The sequence below is a fragment of the Lepisosteus oculatus genome, chromosome 2, assembly GCF_040954835.1.
Source record: "Lepisosteus oculatus isolate fLepOcu1 chromosome 2, fLepOcu1.hap2, whole genome shotgun sequence".
Classification (NCBI taxonomy): Eukaryota; Metazoa; Chordata; class Actinopteri; order Semionotiformes; family Lepisosteidae; genus Lepisosteus; species Lepisosteus oculatus.
Genome location: NC_090697.1, coordinates 63,261,954 through 63,285,363, shown reverse-complemented (window position 1 = coordinate 63,285,363; position 23,410 = coordinate 63,261,954). Strand labels below are relative to the sequence as shown.

The 23,410-nt window shown below is 39.7% G+C and overlaps 1 protein-coding gene across 2 annotated transcripts in view; it reads left to right on the top strand.

The window, feature by feature from the left end:
• LOC102689847 (serine/threonine-protein phosphatase 2A 55 kDa regulatory subunit B alpha isoform) overlaps positions 1 to 23,410 on the top strand; it is a 49,626-nt gene that overhangs the window by 9,040 nt on the left and 17,176 nt on the right. For both annotated transcript variants that reach the window (XM_015345077.2, XM_015345069.2), the window contains 4 exons: positions 14,403 to 14,500; positions 18,296 to 18,461; positions 22,563 to 22,675; positions 23,010 to 23,187. In XM_015345077.2, the coding sequence (XP_015200563.1) occupies positions 14,403 to 14,500; positions 18,296 to 18,461; positions 22,563 to 22,675; positions 23,010 to 23,187 (555 nt within the window). The remainder of the gene's footprint in view (positions 1 to 14,402; positions 14,501 to 18,295; positions 18,462 to 22,562; positions 22,676 to 23,009; positions 23,188 to 23,410) is intronic.

Sequence of the window (23,410 nt, the reverse complement as noted above, 5' to 3'; positions counted from 1 at the left end):
AGTGTTAACATAGTGTTATTTTTCTGCTTAATTATAGTTCATGTAGATTTCTACTTACACAGCAGGAAAAGCCATGTCTATTAGGGTGAATGCCTATTATGATTCCCTGTATATTTGGACTTAGGGGGGGCAGTCATGTAGAAAGTTTATAAATTGCAATTAATGCTCTGGACCCCCGAGTGCAATCTTCTGGCAGAGATAAAGACAAAAAAGAGGTGCATGGTAGAAAGGAATTTTGGGAAGATGTACTTGCTTATCACTACTCCTAAATATTTCACATGTGTGATTTCTGTAACAAAAATGGATAACAGCTCCTTAGAGTTGTGGCTATTATGGTCATGTGTTAAGTTCCAAATTAGATATTAAAACTCTAAAAGAAACCTCTCAGAATGTATTATGTATTATGTATTAAGCAAAAAAGAATCTTTTGTGTTTAACTCGCTTAATTGAAGTTATGACTGCAGTATATTGTGTTCTCTATGGGAGTATAGACTAGCCCCCAGCCTATAAAGCAGCGTGTTATACTTATGCACAGCAGAGTCTTTATGTGCATATAATGGGTTTAAATATTTAGAATTTAGGTATTGAAGGGTAGTCACAAGAAATGTGACAAAAATACAGCTGAAAGAATATTAGCAGAATCCTGGAAGAAGTGATGGGATGCCCCACCATTCTTCCTGAGCAGCTCCAGCAAGCTGGTAGAGGTTGGCTGGTCATGCTTGGCTGGTGCTGATGACCCTGGCATAGTGGTCCAATAGATGTTCTACTGGACTCCAGTCAGGAGAAGAATCTGACCATGACATGGCACAAGAAATCAATGCCAAAGTCTTATCAATCATCACTGTGTGGTCTTGCATTTTTCTGCTGGAAGATCCACACATCCAGTTAGATAGATACTTTATTGATCCCGTGAGGGAAATTGCAGTGCAACAGCAGCTTAACACACACAACACAGCCACAGTGTAACGAATTATATAATAATAGTACAATACATACAATACAATACAAAAGTTACTCACAGTCCGGACACACAAGAGCAAACTAGAACAGAACAGTACACAGAAAATCGTATCACACGTATGAATATAAATATAGATGTAACCATAGATATAAATATAAATGTATTGCACAGGTCCCTGGCATATATTGCACAAAAGTGGTTGTAAATGGGAAAAAGAAAGAGAACAGATGTAGCAGTAGATGTGTATATGCGTTTAGTCCAGAAACAGGTCACTGTCGATGTTGCCTCTGCCAAGACGCAAGGTGGATGCGTTGTACAATCTTATGGCAGACGGCAAGAATGACCTCCTGTAGCGCTCCCTGTCGCACCGTGGATGAATCAGTCTATTGCTGAACGTGCTCTTCATTCCTGCAAGCCTGTCATAGAGGGGATGGGAGAAGTTATCCATGATGGCCTCTAGTTTGGACATCATTCACCTCTCAGCCACTACCTCAAAGGGGTCCAGGTCAGACCCAATGACAGAGCTTGCTCTCCTGATGAGCTTGTTCAGCCTTTTGGAATCTACTGCTCTAATCCCAGAGCCCCAGCACACCACTGCGTAGAAAATGACACTCGCTACCACCGACTGATAAAACATGTGTAGCATCTTACTACACACATTGAAGGACCTGAGCCTCCTCAAGAAGTAAAGTCGGCTCTGTCCGTTGACTAGGAGGAAAGGATAAATAATCTCTGAGCAGTACGGTTGTCCTCAGTCTGGGTCCAAGGTATTCTTTTGTTGAAAATCTCCTCCAGTATCAAGCTTTCATGACCCAGCAAGTTGGTTTAAATAATGCAAGTCACCACAGTCTATCAGGGGCAAAACAGTGCTCATCAGTGAATAAAGCATTCCACTGTTGTCTCCTACCACCACAGTTTTCTAGGTTCACTGAAGGTGGTGATGCAACCAGGCTAGCTTCATTATCCAAGAGGCATGATTTGTTGTTCTTGCGTTAATTAAAATAATCCGTGGAATGGCTGTTTGTACAAATTTTTTATCCACAAATTTTGTCTCTTTTAACTCGACTCAAATACTAAGCACTGAGCACTTAGCTATTTCTGAAATTACATAACTGGAGCTCAGTTTTTTTTAAACTGATTTAAAACGTAGGCCGTCTTGTTTTTATTGTGTCTCGGTGTATTTGTTTGGCAGACACTGTTATCCTATCCTCAGTAACTTAAATAATTGGAAAAAGAAATTCAATACACACATGCTGTAATATACTGACCATTAAAAGAAACATAACTCTACTTATGCAAGTATGCTGTTAAGAAGAATAAACTCTATGTATTTCTGATATTAAATGCTGGATGTTAATTTGTGAAAATTGATTGGGCACAGGTGATGAGATTGATCCAAGAAGAAAACGCCAGTTTATCAAAAACTTTGTGCCATTGGCATTTTGGAGGAATGGGAACATGTGAAGATGTTCCAGCTAATGATGGTCTGACTAAGAGTGTCTCGTCACTAAAGAGCTCCATTTGTAGTGATTAAAGGGAACCTGCAAAACACTGCATCAGTCAACTCTGGGGACCTCATTGAATGCCCTACCTTTGCAAGAACACATTCTCAAGCTGCTTAGGTATAGTAATGGCTTTTTTGTGAGCTGAGAATTTGACGGTTATGGTGTGGATTCCATATTTCCAAGACCTGGACCCCATTAAACATTTATATAATGAATATGGATGATGTGTGACATCTAAGGTTCAGATACCTGTGAACAGGTAGATGATGCTTGTTGAGGCTCTCTGAGACAAATGACAATACATTGAAACAATGTTTTCAATGGAAGTACTACATTTAACTGTTAATTTTATCTATATCATATTTGTTCAATAAAATGTAAGTGTACCTGTCTGATGGTCGAATTAAACTGTTGCATTTATAACTTTTTAAATTAAATCTTCCTAGAAACAAAAAATTACAATTTAATATCGGTGCTATTTCAACGTAAATAGGTGTTCATTGGCTTGGTCAGGATTGGGGGGAAAAAAAACCCTGTCACGCTACACTGGCATCAACATTCTGCAGGCAGTGAAAAAAGCTCTAGGGTCTGTTCTACCAGATAGGTACACCCTCTATGTGGATGAGTAGACAAGAACTAAAAAATTAATTTAACCTGTACATGTTTCTGAAAAAACATGACAAATAGGCAGAATAGCTGTTGAAAATTCCAGATTTTTGTAATTATTTACGTTGACCACCAATGAGACAAAGAAATAGGCAGACAAAGTGGATACCCCAATGCTTTTGCTGAGAGTATAAAACTGAGGCCTACTACAGCATCCACTATGAAAAATGTAGGGATCTGGTAGATCAATGTTCCCTCTGACTGGAATACAAAATGGGTCTGTGTTCTCTTTTGAGAGAGAAGAGTGAGAGACTATAGTAGGTGGTGAGTTCTGTACCAAGACCAGAGAAACTTTAGATTAGCTTAGTAGAAACATCGGGTCTATTTGTTTTCAGTAACACCATGCAAACACCACTGCCTGCACTTGCATATTGTGTAAACTACAAAATACACTGTCCCTCACAACAAACCTAGATAGATAGATCCTAGTAATTCTAAAGTTAGAAATTCTCATATCAGCATTTGCTTTACACCTTGAGAATTGACTACATAGGACTGAACTAAGGTACAAAGGAGGTTTGAACTTAGTTTATAAATTTGATCTAAAATGTGAAGGGAAAACGGTAGTTAGTAATTAACTGTGGTGAACAGTGTAGAGCAGTGGTTCTCAAACTATGGTGGTACGCCATATGACCCTGGAACTTTGTTGTGAAAATCGGGACGGGTTTTCATATTTGTTATTTTAATACGCGTCGAATACGCAGCCTACCTACGTTCCACGATACAGTGCGCACTAAAACTTTAGTGGACAAAAGAGCTACAATGTAATTCTTTACCATTCTATAGGAATGCGTGCTACGAGCGAAAGTGACAAATTATATTTAAAAAAAGATTATCTCCAGCAAATAGGCAGGTAGGAGAATGTGTGTGATTTTGGAACACTGTCAATCTTGTAAGCACAGGAAGCATAGAAATATGTGCTACAAACGTTGGGAATCTTGTGAGCACAGGAAAGCGTGATAGATAACAGAAAAATATTTAATAACTGTTCTAGGTTAATTTTAGAAAAATACACAGAGCGTCTCTGTGTTTCGCTCCCATGCGCATGAAACGGAAATGGGGAAAAATGCAAGCTTGCGGATTGCTAAAGCAGGTAAGCCCCACACTGTTTGAAGAACCTTATTTACCGCTGGCAAAAGAGCTGTGACGCGTATTGTGTGGAGAAAAGGCTACAAAACAGCTAGACTTGCTGCCCCCTCTGAAAGACACAGTCACGCCTAGAATTATTGATATGGCTGATAATATCAAAAGTACACTGACAGAGCGCATTAAGATGAGCAGATGCTTTTCACTGCAATGAGATAAGTCTGTAAATGTCGTCAGTTTGGCTATTTTGCTCATTTACGTTAGAAACGAGTTTGAGGGTACGTCCCATGAGTACTTTCTGTTCTGTATGCCGATACCAACAAGAACTACAGGAGAGCACATATTTCAGCTTCTGAATGAATTTATCGAAGAGAATGACGTCGACTGGATAAAATGCGTCGGAGTTTGTACAGACGGTGCTAGAGCAATGACAAGCCGACACAGCGGTGTAGTTGCACGAATTAGAGAGGTTGCTCCAGAAATGAATGGATAATAATATAATAATAATAAACTTTATTTTATATAGCGCCTTTAAAGGTGGCTTCTCAAAGCGCTTTACAGGATGACAATAACAATAAATAAGAAGACTACAACAATAAATAAGAAAATTTCACAAGACAGGACACAATTATAATTACAACAATACAACAATAACAATAGAGGAGACCGTGGAAGATGGTATTAAGAAGAGCAACATCCACTGTGAGACCTTTGCTGTCAAGAAAATGCATGACGATTTAAAATGTTACACTCTGTTGCGAGTTGTATCAAGGCTCGAAAAATGAATTCACATCTGCTTTGCTCAATTAAACAGGCTCACCCCTCTTACTAAAGGTGCTATATCAAATAAAGTTTATAATAATATTTATTATATGTGCATGTGAGTGTGTGCGCACACACTTGCTCATGTTGGTCACTGAGAATTTCAGTGGCTCCTGTGAGAAGATGACTTGTAGGTGGTACTTGGATGCTTTGGTTTGATCAGGGGTGGTACTTGGTCCAAAATGTTTGAGAACCACTGGGGTAGAGAATCCATGAGATGGGCCAATAGATGCATCTGGCCTGTGTAACTATCTTCAGTCCTTTTTTCAAACTAATGCCATTTGTTTCACAGACTCCAAAGTAACATTTCAAATCAGTTTTTCCTTTTTTTTAGTTTTTTTTTACTTTTAATTGTGGATAGTTCTAGTTATTGATTTTTTTTTTAAGTATGTGATGAATTGTAGCTGGAAGAAAACTGAGTCAAAGATTCCCCAGCTGCCTGTGTGCCACTTAAACAACTCTATTCATCCCCACAAGCTACTTCTACATCTGCTGTCTCAAATGCTCCACCAAGGCATCTTTTGCCTGCCGTGCCCAAGCATTTTAAAATGAGAACTAATAGGGTCCTAAATTAAAAAGTGATGTATATTCTTAAGGCGCTCAAACCAAAAATGAGCAAATAGTGCATAAATTGAGTGTTAATTGAAATTGATGTTCAGTAGACTTTCTACATTGTTCTATTTATTGAATTTGCCTGTGGTTAGTTGACTTTTCTAACACACTTTTCTACTTGGTAACAATTGTATCACTTGTATGAATAAGGAGAGTGCATAATTTAAATGTAAAGTATTCTTTCTGACTGTTATTGAGTTAAACCTCACCTTCACGAGCATAGGTCACATGGTGCTTGGATTGGAAACATCATGCAAAATTGTGGCAGAAATAGCATTTACAACTAATACAGAGGAGTGTTTCAAAAAGTCAGCGATGGCTTGATTACTGTCATGTACCCATTTAGATCCATGTTGGCTAGGCTGAATAAAAAGACCATTAAGCAAATGTATTGATTTGGATTGCTTGTATCAAGCTTTTTTTGTAGTTCTGCATATAAAAAACTATGGACTGGCTTGCTGTTTGTTCATCGTTTTTGTATGTTACTGATTTAGATGATGGGTAGGAATACCTTTCCACCTCATAGCAAGCTTCTACAGTTGCATAAATAATTCCATCACTTCAGAAACGTCACCCTTGTGGATAGAAATGTGTTTTTTTTATCTCAAAAAGCTTGCTACAATGCAGGAATATATTCCAGATCTTTCCTCTTATCCTCCCTATCGAAACTTACCTTCTTTGCACCTTACGTGCTTGAGCGCATGGACTTACGTTATCGTTTATACACATGATGTCTGCAGGCTTGTGTGTGTGTCTTTGTATGAACCCCTTTGAGTTCATATGCGATCTGTGTGCGTGTTCGAGCATCGGGGACTGTGTGATTCCAGACAAAAGCATGTAGGTCCTCCTTTATGCACATCTGGAGTAAAGTGCAGCTCTTCTCTCACATGATTAGCTTTAGGGCTGTCTCTGCCCTGCACCACAACAGTGCCAGCACAGTGATAAGGCTTAGATTGTATGCTGTGGGTATATAGGGGAGAGGGCAGAACAGTGACAGCAAGGACTTTGTAGAGAAAGCCACTGCAGATGGAGACAGCTGTGGTTCTGAAACAGGCTAGGTTGCCACTTGTGAAGCAGTATGCTCTGGATTAAGATACTTTTCAAAATACAGATGAAGCCATTCCAGGCTTTCATAAGATATTCTGAAAATTATTTACAAACAAGAAAAGTGTTTTTCAACACATTCCCCTGTTTTAATTTCACAAAAGCTAACTTGACTGTATATGAAGAGGTGTTGCATATATTATTTTTTGATTACTCAGTTTAACTGTATGTAAGTCCAATAAGTAGACATGCACTTGGTCCATTACAGGGCACTCTGTGCCTTAGGATTAGCCGTTACTTTAATTAATGTATGCAGTGGAAGTACATAGTGTACACTATCAAGGAGTTGGAACTGTCCTCCAAGCACAAGTTGAGCTCTTTGAGCAAGTTGTATTCTGGGTCATGTCTCTAGTCAACTGCAGGGAGCATTAGACAACCAGGGATCTCTCAGCTCCTAGCAGCTGACAACTGCAGCTTCCTGGGCCCCAGAAGACTTGCAGTGTCCATTCTGAAACAGGCCCTGGACCATCTGATCATCTCTCCACGGCCTGTAATGTGTCACAAACTGATTGGCTTAAAGGATGGGCAGGTTGGACGGTCCCATCTGTACTTCCCTGTGTGCTGTAGGAACCTTCTCTGTGAGCTGCAACAGGAAAGCTACTGCTGACACCAGGTTGATATTAAAAAAAAAATAGCTTGTCAGTAGCTTGTCAGTGTTTTGATATCTGAAAAAGCTGAATGGAGCATTAAGGCTGTCTTCTTAAGGTGCATTGTTAATATAACACAGATCCCAGCTGGACTGATATCCATGTGACATAAATACAAAGTGAAGCACACAAAAGCAGTAGTATCTGGTTTTACCTGGCTTTGCTCATTGGTGAGAGCTTAACACGCACTAATACACAAGGCTGATATTTGTATCACAGGGCCCCTGCGAATATAACAAACTGGACAATTCTAGTGTTTTTTTTTTCAGGTTACAAGACTCTTTAATAATGATAAAGGCATGTAAGCTTTGTCTATTGCCTGTAACCCGCACCCCACCCCCGTCTGCCTGTGGCCCCAGGGAGGTCAGTGCCATACAAAGGCTCTCTGCCCTATGCCTTTCTTCTCCATTGTCTTTCTAGTCCACTGGGCAACAAAGAGTTAATTCAATTTGGTCTCTTGGGTTGCAGCAGCCTCTATTGGAGCAGGGAGAGGGTGTGATTCTAGAAATTAGGTTACTGCACTTTTTTCTTAACACATTTAAATTCCACTAACTATGCATCATATTTAAAATACCCCTTCCTCTGTCTGTGGCATCAATAAATTCATCTCTTGGTATAATTCAGCCTTGATTTCCAGTATATCCCTATACTGATAGAGAAGTGACCTCTTTACAGTGGTATACCCAAGCCCAGCTGATCTGTTTACAATACAGCTCAATTCAGACTGGCTGTTTTGTCAGGAAAAGATGGTAAAAAGCATGAGACATTGGTCTCAAAGCTGCTGTGGCACAGCTCTGGTAACAAAAAAAGAGGTGATATTGAAAGTTTGAAAGCCCTGTAGTATAATCTTACAGTGGATTCTCCAATTAACATAAATCATACTTTTATATTAGGAGTAACCTAGGTTGAATTAATCTTCTAAACTGCAAAGCAGTCTTTGGGGTAAAATTATGTTGTCTGTCACTTGAAGATAAGGCAAAGCCACAGTAAGGTTGTAATACATTGAGCCATGTTCAGTGCTTTACTACAGTATTCTCAATAGTCTTGTTGTTCTCATATATCGAACGTCAAAAGAAATCCGTTATTTGACTTGTGTATGGTTTTTGGAAAGATAAAGTATAAACATTTTAGTAATTGATAAATGGAAAGAAAGTGATATGCCCCACTTACCAAGAGAAGTACTCTTGTGGACATGGCAGAAGTAAAGCCATGTCCTCTTCTGTGATGAATAAAGGTTTTGTTCAAAGCCATTCACAGAGCAGTAAGTGTGATGCAGACGTGCAGAAATGTACACTCATTGTCGTGGACAACAGACCACTCAATGGGATAGTTCAAGTATGGTGATCTGGGCAGGGCTTCACTTATAGTGATTGATGCCCATATGGCATCAAGTCCTGAGACCTCTCTTATTGCTTTTCCTGTGGTTCATCCTGACATGGCAACAGTCTTGTATGAAACGACGTATGGTAAAAGCCCTGCTTACCAGCCTTGATCCCTATTGTACATATGTGGGATGAGCTAAAATATTGTGGCATCTTGGATTCATGCCACATCTAGATTCATCTAGTGAACAAGCACATGCATGTCCATGCTGTACTAGAAGAATGGGGTAGAAGGCCAGAAGCCAGTACCTGCAAACATTGTATATCTTATTGCTTCCAGGGGAAGCAGCACTTACTGGCTTGTCATAATACACTCCAGGTTGATCAACCGTCAGTCATTGGAATTAGCATGATGAATTGGGTCATGTCCTGTATGTTTAATAATATACCAGTCCACCCCTTCCAACACATTATCAGGAAAAATGAAATGTAATTTGTTACGAAGATACGTGATTTTACTCTTTTACTTTAGCTCAGTGTATATAATAGTATTGAAATCCCCAGTTAATGAGGGAAAGGTTGCTTAGGTATTAGTAACATTTTCCTAGTGATTGATTTGTATGTGTAGCATGATGTATATGTCACACTGTTTTCTTCCAAAATCGTTGCCCTTTTCTTTTTGTGCAACTTTTGGCTTTGATTGGCATCCATTCCCATTCAGCATAAATCCACGCCTTGCGTTTGTCTTCCTGACTATATTCTCAGAGCATGTCTTGTACCATAGAAAAGAGCTATTTTCTTTACCAGTCACACTGGCCAAACTCGGCACAACAGGGAGTTCTTCCAGAATGTTTCAGTGCTTATAAATTCAAAGTAATAACCGTAATTAATAAGCTGCGTTGTCTTTGGGTCTTCTGTAGGGCTTCTTTATGTTGGTTTTCTGCACAGGCAGACCAGATGTAATACTGATGCGTTTCTGTTTCATCGGCACCATTTGTTGAAGAGTCTTTGACTCAATATAGAATCTCAATGCATCAAACTCGTCTGCCTCCTGAATCTGATTTCCACCCCTTTTCCAGGAATTGATTGAATAATAGAAAGAAGTGTTGATTTGCCGCATTATAATAATAGCATGGCTATCAAGTTGAAAAGATGAGCGAGATATAAAGGGTGTTCTTTCCAGTCCAGTATTGCATTTTCTGATTTATGATGATGTTTGGGAGCAGGGTGGGTGATTCACTGATCTACAGCCTTCCTGACTCACAGGTTCTAAAGAAAAAAAAGGATTTTGTTATAGTGGATGATAAGGGAGTATAGAAGGTTTTGATTTTGCCAATCTAAAAAGTGCCACACTATTGATAATACTGAAGGCCATAGGTCTGTCAAGATTCCTAAGGATGACCTTTTGGGGTTTTCTTGTTCTGTTACAGTCTCTCAAAATCTATATTTTGCTGAAGAATAAGAAATTTGAACAAGTGCGATATGACAAGGTGCAAGCAGGGGGAAAAAAATGCAGTTGATGCAAGCTGCTGCTTTAAGGATCAGATTTTAATAATTCTGGCATCATGACGCATTACAGACATAGCCAGGGAGTTTTATTATGTGATCTATTACATAACACCCTTGCAAGCTGTATTTTGCTTGTCTTTAGAGTGTTTCTCTCAGGTAGTGTATGAGATAGACTTTGGTTATTAAAATGGCCAACCACCATTTGCTAAGCATCCTATTTTTCCGTTAATAATCATTTTCTTAGGAACTAGCAGCCTTAAGTAACTAGGCTATCCCACCTTGACAACACCTACTTCTTTCCTCAAGGGTATAAGTGGGTGAATCTTAAAAGCAGACTTAAATGGGTGTTGTTGTTTTAAACAACGTTTTTTTTCCACTTGTGAAATGTCACATTTTCCACAACTATATTATTTCAGGTCATAGCAAGGCTATGTCTGAATTACGATGTGCTTTTATTTGAGACTTATACTGTACAGACAGGCACATTGGCAGCATCGTGAAAAAAAATCTCACATGTTTAAAATACACTGGGTCCTGATTTTTTTTTCCCCAAATATAAAGTGTTCTTTGCCAATCACTGCACAGAATAACAGAACAGCAATTCTTTCTTTGAACTTGCCCTGTTCTCAGATTTAAAAGTAAGAGTGCTACCCAGCAGGCCTTGAAAGTTAATTTCACTCTCATGTGCATTCCAGATGTCTTCTTCAGCACGTCTCATTTCGATCCATTCATTTTCTATTAAGTTAACTTGTGCATGTTCGGCTTCTCTGTGTATTTTGTTAAAAGTATTCCCTTGTTTCTTAAAAAGGTCAAACCAGCCAGAGCCACAGTAGAAGTTATTGGAGTCTTTAGATTTGTTTCACGAACGCTCCACCTAGGGGAAGCCTGTCTTTTTCGGGCTTCCTGATCTTGTGTCCCTCTCAACCTTACGTGCCTCGCTTAGCTACATTCTTGTCCATTCTTTTTTTCATGGTGCTTTCCCTGTCTTTACAAATCTGACGGAGGCTGTGGAATGCCCGATTTCTAAACCACGTCTCTTGTTTCATGTTTCCAGAAGAATTGTTTCCTTTTTGCACATAATCAGCACATTTTTTTTCTAAGCAAGGATTACACTGTGTGTTATAAATGAGAAGCGTTATAACACTAGAGTGGATATTTAATCAGAATAGTTCTGTTGGCTTAGTATATCTCATTGCACTCATTTTTGTATTATATTTCAAAGTGAGTTTGCACCAAAAAAATCTTATTAGTGTGTTTGGTTTTTATATGTGATTAATTAAAACCGAATTGGTATTGGAATAGTTTTGTCCCACGGCTTTGGATCACTATATATGGTTGATTCTTATATTGGTTATTCTTTAAGTGGACTTCACTGTGATATATATCGGACCATGTGTCAGTTCTGTGGGCTGCTAAATGAAGTTATCTGACGTTTCCCTTGGAGCCAAATCTGGTCAGATTTTAGAGTCAAGGATGGACCTGGACAGTATTAGGCTTGGAGAAAAATCCCAGCAAAAAAGTAGATTTGCTGCAGTACTTGAAATAGTGTGGATGGACCAGTAGGGGACATCCACAGGAAGCACATCACAAACATTTTGGTTTGAATTTTGTCAGATTACAGTAGAGTCTTGACATTCAGAGCGTTCAGTGCAGAGAATAATAATAATAATAAACTTAATTTTGTATAGGTGGCTTCTCAAAGCATCTTACAGAATGACAACAATTATAAATAAAGAATCCACAAGATAAGACACAATTACAATACATAGAGGAGACCGTGGATGGTGGTACTAAGTATAGAGGAAGTAGAGGGGTAAAGAATGGAACCAGTTAAATAATAATAATTGCTTACGCTTATATAGCGCTTTTCTGGACACTCCACTCAAAGCACTTTACAGGTAATGGGGACTCCCCTCCACCACCACCAATTCATAGATGGGGATTGTTAGGAGGCCATGATTGGTAAGAAACACCCCTACTCTTTTCGAGAAACGCCCTGGGATTTTTAATGTCCACACAGTCAGGACCTTGGTTTTATGTCTCATCCAAAGGACGGCGCCTGTTTACAGTATAGTGTCCCTGTCACTATACTGGGGCATTAGGACCCACATGGACCACAGGGTGAGCACCCCCTGCCGGCCCCACTAACACCTCTTCCAGCACAGAAGGTTTTGAGTCTGGATTTGAAGGAGTTTAGAGAAGTTGACATTGTGAATAGCCAAATTAGTATGTCCTGTTCACTCCTGTCCTTCCGTGTAATGTATTATCTATTGTTAAAAGACATAGGTAACTCTCTCTTGTGTGATAAAGTACTAATGCATTGACTTTAGGTTAATTAAAATCTAATTGATCAAATACAACAAACAACAGTAATCACAAACCTATAGTAATCAGCTACAATAAACAACATGAATTCTTCCTCTGCTTCCAACAGATTCCAGCACTTTCTTACTCTGCCTTTCCAGCTATTTTTCTGCTCCTTGATTAACATGTCCTTCTGTAATCTAAAGGGTAATAAAACTGCTGGTGAGCCTGTAAAGTCGTCTCCCATGTCCTGTACCCCAGGTGTGTTTATTACAAAATATACACAAGACCATGTTGAAATGTGGAGGCTGGGTAGTGGGTACCTGGGCAGGGGGAGGCTCATTTACTAACTATACTCGTCTCACAATCCTAGTCTGTTGCTTTTAACACCTTTTGGCTCTGTTTCTCTGCTTTTCTTCCATCCAAGACCTCCTCTGGCAGACTGAATCCCGAATAAGCAAATTCGCAAATGTTAAGTTTGCAGATGTCTTGACCCTGCTATATTTAGAAAAAATGGGCTTCTATTGTAGTGTGTGAGAATCCCTTATATGACTCAGTGTTTAATTTTCTTTCTCGTTTAACTGGTCCGGTATAAATGACCCATGACCTGTGTGGAACACCTTATTGGGAAACCTCACTTTCTTAGTATTTAAGTGGTTCTAATAGCTATTAGTCTATTTAGTTGGAAACCACTTCTTTTAAAGAAACGCTCGTCGGTCTGAGATTGCCTGCTGCAAAATGAGTTTCAGCCCAGTGGACAGTTTCAGCTAGACCTGGTTGTAATGTACCGTCCTGTTTGAGTTTAAACGTGTCATTGTTGCCTCCTAGTGTTTTGCAGCATGCAGTGTGTTAGGTTAATTCTGGAGAAGTGAATTTCTAATCTGAGAGCAGATGCAGTTGTGCAGTGTTTTACAGTATAATAGTGTCTTGTATTAAATGTAACAGGATCTTTTGTAATTGGAATGGTTTATAGGAAGATAATTCATACAATCGAGCTTGTCTCCTATACTTTGTATTTGTAATATTTGAGAATTTCCAGTCAGCTTTAAGTCTTTGTTAAACTACTTATATGTGCTCTCTACCAATTGATTTATTATTTGATGTTGGCTGTCTGGTTTATTCTGTTTTTTGGTGCCTATTTCTGCATGCATTTGCTCATGATGATAATACAGTAAGTCCCCTTGTCAGCTGTTGATTTAATTGCCGGAGGACCTATGGTGATGCCACAGAAAACCAGACGGACACAAATTAAAAAAGGGATGGGGTGTCCCGTTTTTGGAGATGTTTAAAGACACCGTTTTAGTTTGTTTGGACTCTTGGGTAGTTTAGCCAAAAGAACAGGAAAAAATATCTTCGGAACTGCACTTGAATAAGGAAGTAACTGGGAGTTACAAGTAGAGCTTCTGGACTGGACTGTAGTCTGTTGTGACATGCAATGCACCCCACTGTACATTCTCCGCCTTAATCAGAACAGGGATAGAAACATCCATTGCTGCCATCTGCCATACTGATTGGACCAATGAAGCAGAAAAGCAAGTACATTTATGTAACACATTTGTTAACTCCCTTTCTACCTATGTAAACAAGGCAACAAGCATGAACAGTTCAGTTTCCTTCCATTCCTGAACCTAGCAATTTGGTATGTCAAAAAGAGAGCAGAAGCAAGTCCTGTGGTATGCGCTATAGTTGTTTCTGGCACAGATGGTTGGCTGGTGTTCATGCTAAGGAGTGCAGAAGTGTTGTGGGAAACCTGAGCAGTTCTACTATGTTAGGTGGGACAAGTGTCTTTTTTCAGTACGACAGGGCTCTGTGTGGTACACATTGTAATACCTCCTAACAAAAATCCTATGTTTGTGTCTTGCAGCTGATATTATCTCCACTGTGGAGTTCAATCACTCGGGAGAGCTTCTGGCTACGGGGGATAAGGGTGGCCGCGTGGTCATCTTTCAGCAGGAGCAAGAGGTCAGAGATCAACTCCACCTTTCATACTCTTAAATTTTGTCTGATTTAGAATACCAAAGCACTCTTATTTACGCCAAGCTGTTCCCTTGGCACTGTAAGTAAATAATTACAGTACTTCAGCAATGGCCTGTCCTCAGATTTTAAAGCTCATGGGTCATGCTTTTTAATTGCTTCATTTTCTGTATTTGGTCAAAATTCACATCCAGTTCTGCCTTTGATTTGAAGGTCCTCTAAGATCTTTTAACACGAGGCAGTCAGATCCACTCTTATTTCTTGATTAGAAACCTTTGTGTTTCTTTTGCCTTTTTGGGTACAGAGAGTTGCTACTGAAAAGGGTCTTCCACACCCCAGCAGCAATTTCAAAAGTTTTCCAATGCATTGTGTGCTCCATCTCTTATCTTTACCTAGATATCTCTATATCACTTCCTCTATCACCTCCTTCTCTGTGTGGTTTGCTATAGACTAAAGGTCTGCACCCCTCATCCTGGAGAGATGCAGTCCTGTGGTTTTTATGGACAGACTTGAGAGAAACATGTTAATTCTTCATACTTTAAGAGCTAATTGATCCCATTGAGTCATTAAGAGATTAGCTGGAAAGAAATTCAGAAGGCACTGCAGCTCTCCAGGAATGAGTTGCAGACTCCTGCTCGAGATTACTTTTCACTCTTTCACCTGTCCTTTGTGTTTAGCTGTAGACTTTCTCTTTCTCTCCTTTCCTGCATTGTTCATTCCAGACCATCTTTCTTTCTCTCGCTTGTGGATGATTATACCATCTGTCTCTATCGCCTATCCTGTGTGGTTAGCTCTAGACTCCAGTCTCTCTTGAATGTATGTGTGGATTGTGTAGGTGGGACTTGAAGAGAGTGCGTATGTGATTTAAGAGGTATCTATCCTGTCTTTGTTACTTTTCAGTTTTCCTTTAGCGGTAAAACAGTACACATTTATGAGAAAAGAGCTGCAGAAACTGGCTGGTCAGGCTCCTTGGCTTAACCTTAACGTGGGGATTGAGAGGCTGACCAAAGGTGTGATGTCAAAACACTGGAGCCATTAATCCTACTCCATAGAGGAGGGGACATGAAAAGAGCCAGTCAGTCTCCAAAGTGAACACGTGTCTTTCCACTACTGTTCTTGTTAACATTTAGTGTAACGCAGCATAGACCTCAGAGGTACACATACACCAATACTGCCACTGAAAAATTAGTTTTGCAGTAGTAGCTGGCCATATATTGACTTATTGTGTCAGTAACTAAGCTGGTTGTTAAGTGAAGTGAAATTTTAAAGAGGGAAAATTCAGGATTCCAATCGCGCAATGCAGGGTTTCAGCACTGGGAGAGAGACGCACCTAGGGAAGAAATGTCCTGAGCTGAGAGAGGAGACTGAGAGTGAAGAAGCCACTGCCAACCCCAGCTCTGCAGGAGCTCCACCAGTCTCTGAGGAGAAGTGACTGGAATACAGCTGGTTCCCCAGACCTGCAAACCACAACACTTAACGGGAGCTGAAGGCACAGGAGGGCAGGGTGCTTAGTGTGTGGAAGGGCGAAAAGGCAGAGGTGACTGGTGCTGGAGTGCTGGTAGTCAAGGAACTGTCTTGGCCAAGGGACTACAATACCTGGGTTGGAAAGCATGCTGGGCAGCAAGGATATAAAAGTTTATAGGAAAGAGCTGAATTTGTTACCAAGGACAATGAAGAAAATGGACAAGGGCTGTGCTACTAAGAAATGCAGGTCAGTGGACTTCAGGAATGTCCTGCAAGGAGAGGTCTAGTGTAAGGGCCACTCAGGAAACATCGGAAAGGACTGGTAAAGTCTTCTGCTCTGACATTGACGGTAAAGGTATGCTGGACAGGCACTTCTGTTGTTTGGAGGGCGGGCAGATTTGGGAAGTCTTTTATAAAAATTAAGTTTTCAGCACAAAACCAAAAGTATAAGGATAGGTTTGACATTCGGTAGGATTATTTCATTAACATTTGCTGAGAGAGGCCCTGTGGACAATATGTCGTATTGACAGTCGCTGATTTTTTTTCCCTTTCTGTTGTTTTTCTTTTCCATTTATCCCTCACTTATTTTAATGAGTGAAATACATGCAGCAGCTTGAATGTTAATGGAAACAGAGATGCATTAAAGTGAGTTATTTTTGAACATGCTAAAGAATAACATTTCCCAGTGGTGTTTTTTATAGGAGATGCACTCTAATGTTAGAGACGGGAGAGGTTGAGTTGCTTTAGACATGGCCCTAGCCAGAGTGCAGAGGTTATTTTGTTTTTTAAGCCTGTGTTTCTGTTAAAAGATTCATGCACACAGTTAGGGCAGTAGTTGAGAATCTGTACTTAAGTTTTGATTTTATCAATTAATATGCACTGACAAGGAAAGGGAGAGAGGAGCGTTGAAGTAACTCAGTAATGTTCTAGTACTTAATGTTCTGGGAGCAAAGAAATCTGGCAAGGCTGCTTCTTAATATTACATTTCTTTCTGGAAGGTTAGTGCTGTTTGAGGCAGGAAGAGCCGTAACTAACAAGATACAGGGGCTTTATTGACACCATTAGAAGGAACAGAGCCTCTTTTTCTGCACAGCCCTGATGTCCTGTCCAGGAGACCACCAGTCTTCCACCCCACAAAGGTGGGGCTCTGCAGCTGGAACATGTGATGATAAATTTGCATAGCAGTAGGCTATAAGTTCCCTTCCTTTCCCCCCCCCACTATGTGTATTGGCCACAGCAGCTGTTCAAAGGTGAGCGTGAAGAAGTGCTTTCTCCCTTCACCATTTCATCCTTTCCCTCAGCTTGCGACCTCAGCTTGAATTCTGAGTTGCTCTGCTTTCCTGGCTTCTTGGGACTGCTGCTCATTCCTGGCATTGCTTATTTGCGCCACCTGGTGGATGGGTACTGGGGTTGCTGGTGCATTGCAGACAACTTGGCTAGAGCTTTACCCGTTCACTCCCATGTGTTGTGCAGGCAAGTTATGGTTAACTTGAGTCCTAATCTGCGTCCTCATCTTCCTTTCACTTCAAGTGCTTCTGATATCAAATCTGTGAGTCTGGAAACTAATTGACTCCCGCTGGATTCTGTGGAGGTAGAATTTAAGGCTAGACACATTGTTCTGTGGTCACCTTGGAAGGAGACGTTGTGTGCTCATGTCAGAATGGTGCAGTGTTTATGCTACTGCAAATAACCAGTGCTCTTACTCAAAGGTGGCAGATATTTTACATGAAATCATTACAGTTGATTCTTGTATTTGTTGTGAGCCCTGCACTTTTTTTTTAGTAAAAGGATTGTTTTTCCTTTTTTTTGCATTATCATTAGCATTTCTTAGGAACAGGTAAAGATTTATTCAATGCTGAAAAGACAACTTTTCACTTATGGAGCCTTCTTCAGGTGTCAGTTGTCCTGCTTTCCACAGTCTTGAAAGTCTGCTTAAAATGTATCAAGTTGATAGCACTTAAAGGTTTACTTTTGGTGTCAAATGCACAAAATGTATTAGAGAAAGGTATGATATGGCCAGTTTAATATCAGGTCAGGCCAAAATGACACATGAATATGCAGTTGAAAAACAGTTATGATGTGCTGATGTTTGAGGTTTTGGTAAAGGCTAGAACTGCATTGTTTTTTAAAGTAAAAGTATTTGAGGATTTGTGGTGTATAGGTGATGTCATCTGGACCATTGAAGGTAATGCTCTTTTAATGTGTTTTCACAGTTACGATGAATGTTTTTCAGTAAATGCAGGATTCAGTTTTGCTTTTTCCACTCTGTCTAGCTAGTACTACAACTGCCCTTACTCTTTTTCTCTCATTTTTTCACAGAACAAAAACCAGCCCCAGTCAAGGGGCGAATACAATGTTTACAGCACGTTCCAGAGCCACGAGCCCGAGTTTGACTACTTGAAGAGCTTGGAGATCGAGGAAAAGATCAATAAGATCAGGTGGCTGCCCCAGAAGAATGCAGCACAGTTCCTGTTGTCCACAAATGGTGAGAGCTGTTGCTTGAAGAACTAGAACAAATTGATTAATCACAGACAGTTCTTAAAGCACCCAGACTGTGATGTTTAAGGTTTTTTTATTACTGCTATATAGAGAACAAAATACAGCTGCATAATTAAACATTGACAATTAGAAATTGTTTTTTTTTTTTCCCTCCTCTCACAAATGTTGCTTCTTAGCTATGGAATTCTCTGCTTTGTGAAGCAGGAAAGCTATGTAGACCATTTCATGATTTAGGTAATTGTGAGATCTATGATACTGTTGAGTTCACCAGTGAGAGATCTGTCTGTCTTATGAGCATTACTGGGGCTCACACACATCAGATGTCACCAATTTTTAAAATTTGTGCAACAGTTACAGCTGCTACCTCACAATGTTTGGGTCCTGGGTTCAGGTCCAGGTTGGGACACCTTCTGTGTGGAGATTGCATGGTCCCTGCTGTCCAGGTGCTCTTGTTTCCATCTTGTCTCAAATATGAACTGGCCGCATTTATCAGGCTTTTCTCGAAGTTGCCCCTTTCCCCACAGTCCTGGAATGGACTGGCTTTCTTATAAGCAGAGAAAAGTGATGTTCATAGTGCAGCCTTGTGCCCTTTTCTTACAGCATAAGCTCTGGTTTTACAGATGGATGAAATTCAGTCACCGTCAGTCAAGCAAAATCTGTTTTTTTTTTACTTTGTGCAGTAATGTGCATTGCAAGGAGCATGGACTTCATTCATTTGATTTCTTTTGATCATTCCAGTAGATGTTGCTGTGCAAAAACAACTATACATATGCACTTACTGTGATAAAGCATGATTTTCTGAGTGTAAAGATATACTGTAGTCAGCAACTGAGAAACTTGACAGTTTGCTGACTCAGAGGCCTAGTCAGGACCACAGGAGTAGGTGTTAGCCATGTCTGACAGGAAAGACTGCAAGTTTAAGGAAGTTAGAAAAAAGATGTTTGACAGAAACAGATTGGAATAGTCCATGATTTGTGTGCAAGCACATCTATTTTATATAAAATATTTATGTCCTAAATAGTAATGGAGAAGCAGATGTTCTTTTCTGTGTATAGTCAAAGACCATCTTTTTTTTAATTGCACCTAGCACTCATTTGAAAATAATAATTTGTTTGTATTGGAAATGGCATTTAATAACAAACAAATACCTAAATCTTTTATATTGAGTTCCTAATCTGATTAGTGTTCGGCTGATTAGAGTAGTGGAATTGTGATGCTTGAAAAGGAAGTATCTTTTTTTTTTGTCGGGTTTTGTCAGGTCTTTGAATGTTGGCAAATTTTGACTGTGCAGCAACTAGTTGAGTTATTGGCAAAATTGCTTGTTTGTGCTAAAGACTTATACTTGGTTCCTGCATTTCTCTTGATCCTTCTAAAATAAGTTTTTTCACTCTTGTATAATTTTGCATTTATCTATTTTTCTATATACTGTTATTAGTATTCTATTACAGTGGCTATCAAAAGTATTCACGCCCCTTGGACATTTTCACTTCTTTGTTACAATTTGGAATGTATTTAATTTGTATTTTTTTACCATTGATTGACAAAAAAAACAATCTATAATCTTCAAGTGAGAATACATTTTTGCAGATCCTCCTAAATTAATTATAATTAAAAAGCAGAAAATAGCTGTATTCACCTCCCTTCAGACAATGGCATCTTTAGCAGAAAGTGTAGCCATGAGTCTTCTTGAATACATTTCCACCAGTTTTGGACATCTGGACACTGCAGTTGTTGCGCATTCTTCTTTGTAAGATTGCTCAGACTCTGTCATACTTGATGGATATCATTGGTGAACGGTAATTTAAAACTCCTGCCACCGATTCTTGGTTGGCTTGAAGTCCAAACTTTGACTGGGTCACTCCCAGTAGCACTGTAGTGTGGCTCTGGCTGTTTTCATGGGACAGGCGTTAGAGATGATGATGTTTTTATCCACCGGGTCTCTCTCAGGCCTTCTGGTAAACTAGTTGAAATTTGAAATGGGTTTTTTTTTTTCAATAATGGTTTTTGTTGTGCCAACATCCCATGAAGGCCAGATTTGTGAAACACCCAAGCAGGTGCATTGGAACACTTTCATTCGTTGAGAGTTGTTATAAGCCACTTGGTGCCCTAACTAGTGCCCTTTTTGCCTGGATGCTCAAGTTTGTGCAGACACCCTATTCTGCACACATTCACACTTTTGCCATATTTTCTCAATTTCTTTATAATTGATTTTACTGTGCTTTAGGGGATGCTCAGTCTTGGACATTTTCTCAGAACCTTCCTCTGATGGGTGCTTTTCAGAAACCCTATCCTGGATTTGCTTTGAAAGCTCCTTTGTCTTAATTAAGTTTTTGTTGGGAGCTGTGCAGATCAACTGTAGCACCTTCTAGAGATAGGCGTGTTGAACATGATGTTGTTAATATTAACACGTGGACTCCATTCAACTTATTTGACTTCTAAAGACATTTGTTTGCACCTGAGCCTATGTAGGTGTGTCATAGCAAAGGAGGTGAGTTCTATTGTAGTTATCTTCTTTTTTATATATTTTCACTTTGATATGATATTATTCCTATTATAGAGTGATTTTTATGCCAATGGCAAGAATCCCAAATAATTACTTTTGATATCCACTGTAGGAGTGCAAAGGCAGGAAATTGTCTGAACTCTTCATCTATTGGTTTTCAAGTTTTTAGTAAATTTGGAAATTCATTGGGTTGGTTATCCACCAGACTGAACTGATACATCTTCATTGTTCTTTTGTCTTTTTATACAGTTATTTGAATTTTTGGATTTCTAGTCATTATATTTGACTACTATATATAAACATCTGTTGTTTCTGTTATCTCTAATCATGCAAATCTTGTTTGTTTAGTCCAGCAGTCCTTGGAAATTCTGTTTTTGCTTGAACCCCAGCCTTTCTTAGCAAGCCCTCAGTGTCCAATCCAGGCGCTGTGAAAAATTGTTTCCTCATCTCACTCCTGAGTCTACCACTTAATCAGTTTTGCAATCAAGAACTTTTCCATGGACACGAGAGAAAAGGCAATCAGTAGCAGTATCTCATCTTTTTCTGGGTTTGTGAAAGTTTTCAGTTCGTTTTCCATGGCTGTCCAAATCCCTTCTCATCCCCTTTCTCAGGCTGCGACTGTATGAGTCAAAAAAGGCAGTTGAGTCTCTGTAGTGCTGCACATTCTCCTTCCTCTTTTTTCGTGTTATTCTGCTTTTGGCCTGGAGTCCCAGTGTAGTGATGCATTCACACAAAGACTGTTATTGGGTCACAGTCCACGTCACACTCACATCACCGTGACGTGAGTTGAGGGGTGATCTTTGAGACCGTTTGGCATCCCAGTGTATACTGTAAGGTATCTGGTTTAACACAGTAGGACTTTCAGGAACTGCATTAAGTACTATTAATCGGGAACCTTTCCAGAAATAATCTGTCCATCAGCAAATAGTCCTGAAAACAAACATTTGGCAGCTTAAAATGCAGATGTCCAAATGTTTGATCACATACTTTGTGCTAAAAACTAGGAATCACTTTTGTATAGATTAAAATGAGAGCCTACGTAGAAACCTACTTCACAGGATGTAGGAAATGCACAGCAGGTTTGTGTGTTTATCCCATTTTGATAAGATATATAATTTGATTTTTTGTCAATGAAAATAATCCTGATACTTTCCTTTAATTTTTTGCTTTTTCTGTAAAAATTGTTTACCATTTTGGCTCTTGAGCTGCCTTACACACCTGAAGAAAGCCAGAACTTTCTTTTTTCTTTTTTTCTAGTGTGAAATTTTCCTCTACACTGCGCTTATGAGGCCTGTGCATTGACACAGCTCTCCAGTTGAACCTGCTTTATGTGCTCAGCATATATAGAAGCACCTTAGAACCACTTGACAACACATTATTGCATGTACAATATTATATAAATACAGCTGAATAAATTTTACTTTGACCGATCTCAGATGTAACACTAATGAATTGACACCTTACAAGATAAAATTGCCCTCGATCCTCAATGGACATTCACATGTGCTTAGTCTGATTGGCTCCATGTTTCCTGGGTTGACTGAAAAGAAACTGAGTTCTCAGTTTTCCTTCCTTTGTTTACAGATAAGACTATAAAGCTGTGGAAGATCAGTGAACGGGACAAGAGACCAGAGGGGTATAACCTGAAGGAGGAGGATGGCCGATACAGGGATCCTGCTACGGTCACAACACTAAGGGTACGGAGAGTGAGAAATTGGAGGAGAAGGAGAGGGAGACCTTCTTCATTAAGAAGGGTCGTCAAACTTCTCAGTCAGCATTGATCAATTATGACCTTACGGCTACAGCAGCTTTCGAAAATCTGTTCCAGTAACCCCCTGGCACAGAAGTGCCCATCTCCAGTCCTTAAGGACAATACTGTGGTCTGTTATTTAATTGAACTAATGACATCTTTCTTTGGAACCATTTAAAATTTTCCCCAGGTGTAGGCTACTGGTGACAATAATTCGGTCAAGATTGACAGTAAGTCACCCAATTGCCCACAATGAGTATTTTGTTTATTTCTCTCGGTAGGTGCCGGTATTTCGGCCAATGGACCTCATGGTTGAAGCCAGCCCTCGGCGAGTGTTTGCAAACGCGCACACCTACCACATCAATTCCATTTCCGTCAACAGTGACTATGAAACCTACCTGTCCGCCGATGACCTCCGCATCAACCTGTGGCACCTGGAGATCACAGACCGCAGCTTCAGTATCCCTGACAAAGTTCTCTTGCACTGAGAGCCCTCACATTACAGAGCATTTGGGACACAGTCCAATGAGCTTTTCTCACAACACATAAAGCAGCTTGAAGCAGTTTTGCAACTATTCTCTTTCCCTTGAAATAATTTAATTTGGTGAGAATGAGCAAACAAGGAAAGCTTTATTTTATCACAGTTCATCCTTAACAGTGATATGAAAGTTTTGAGCCATCT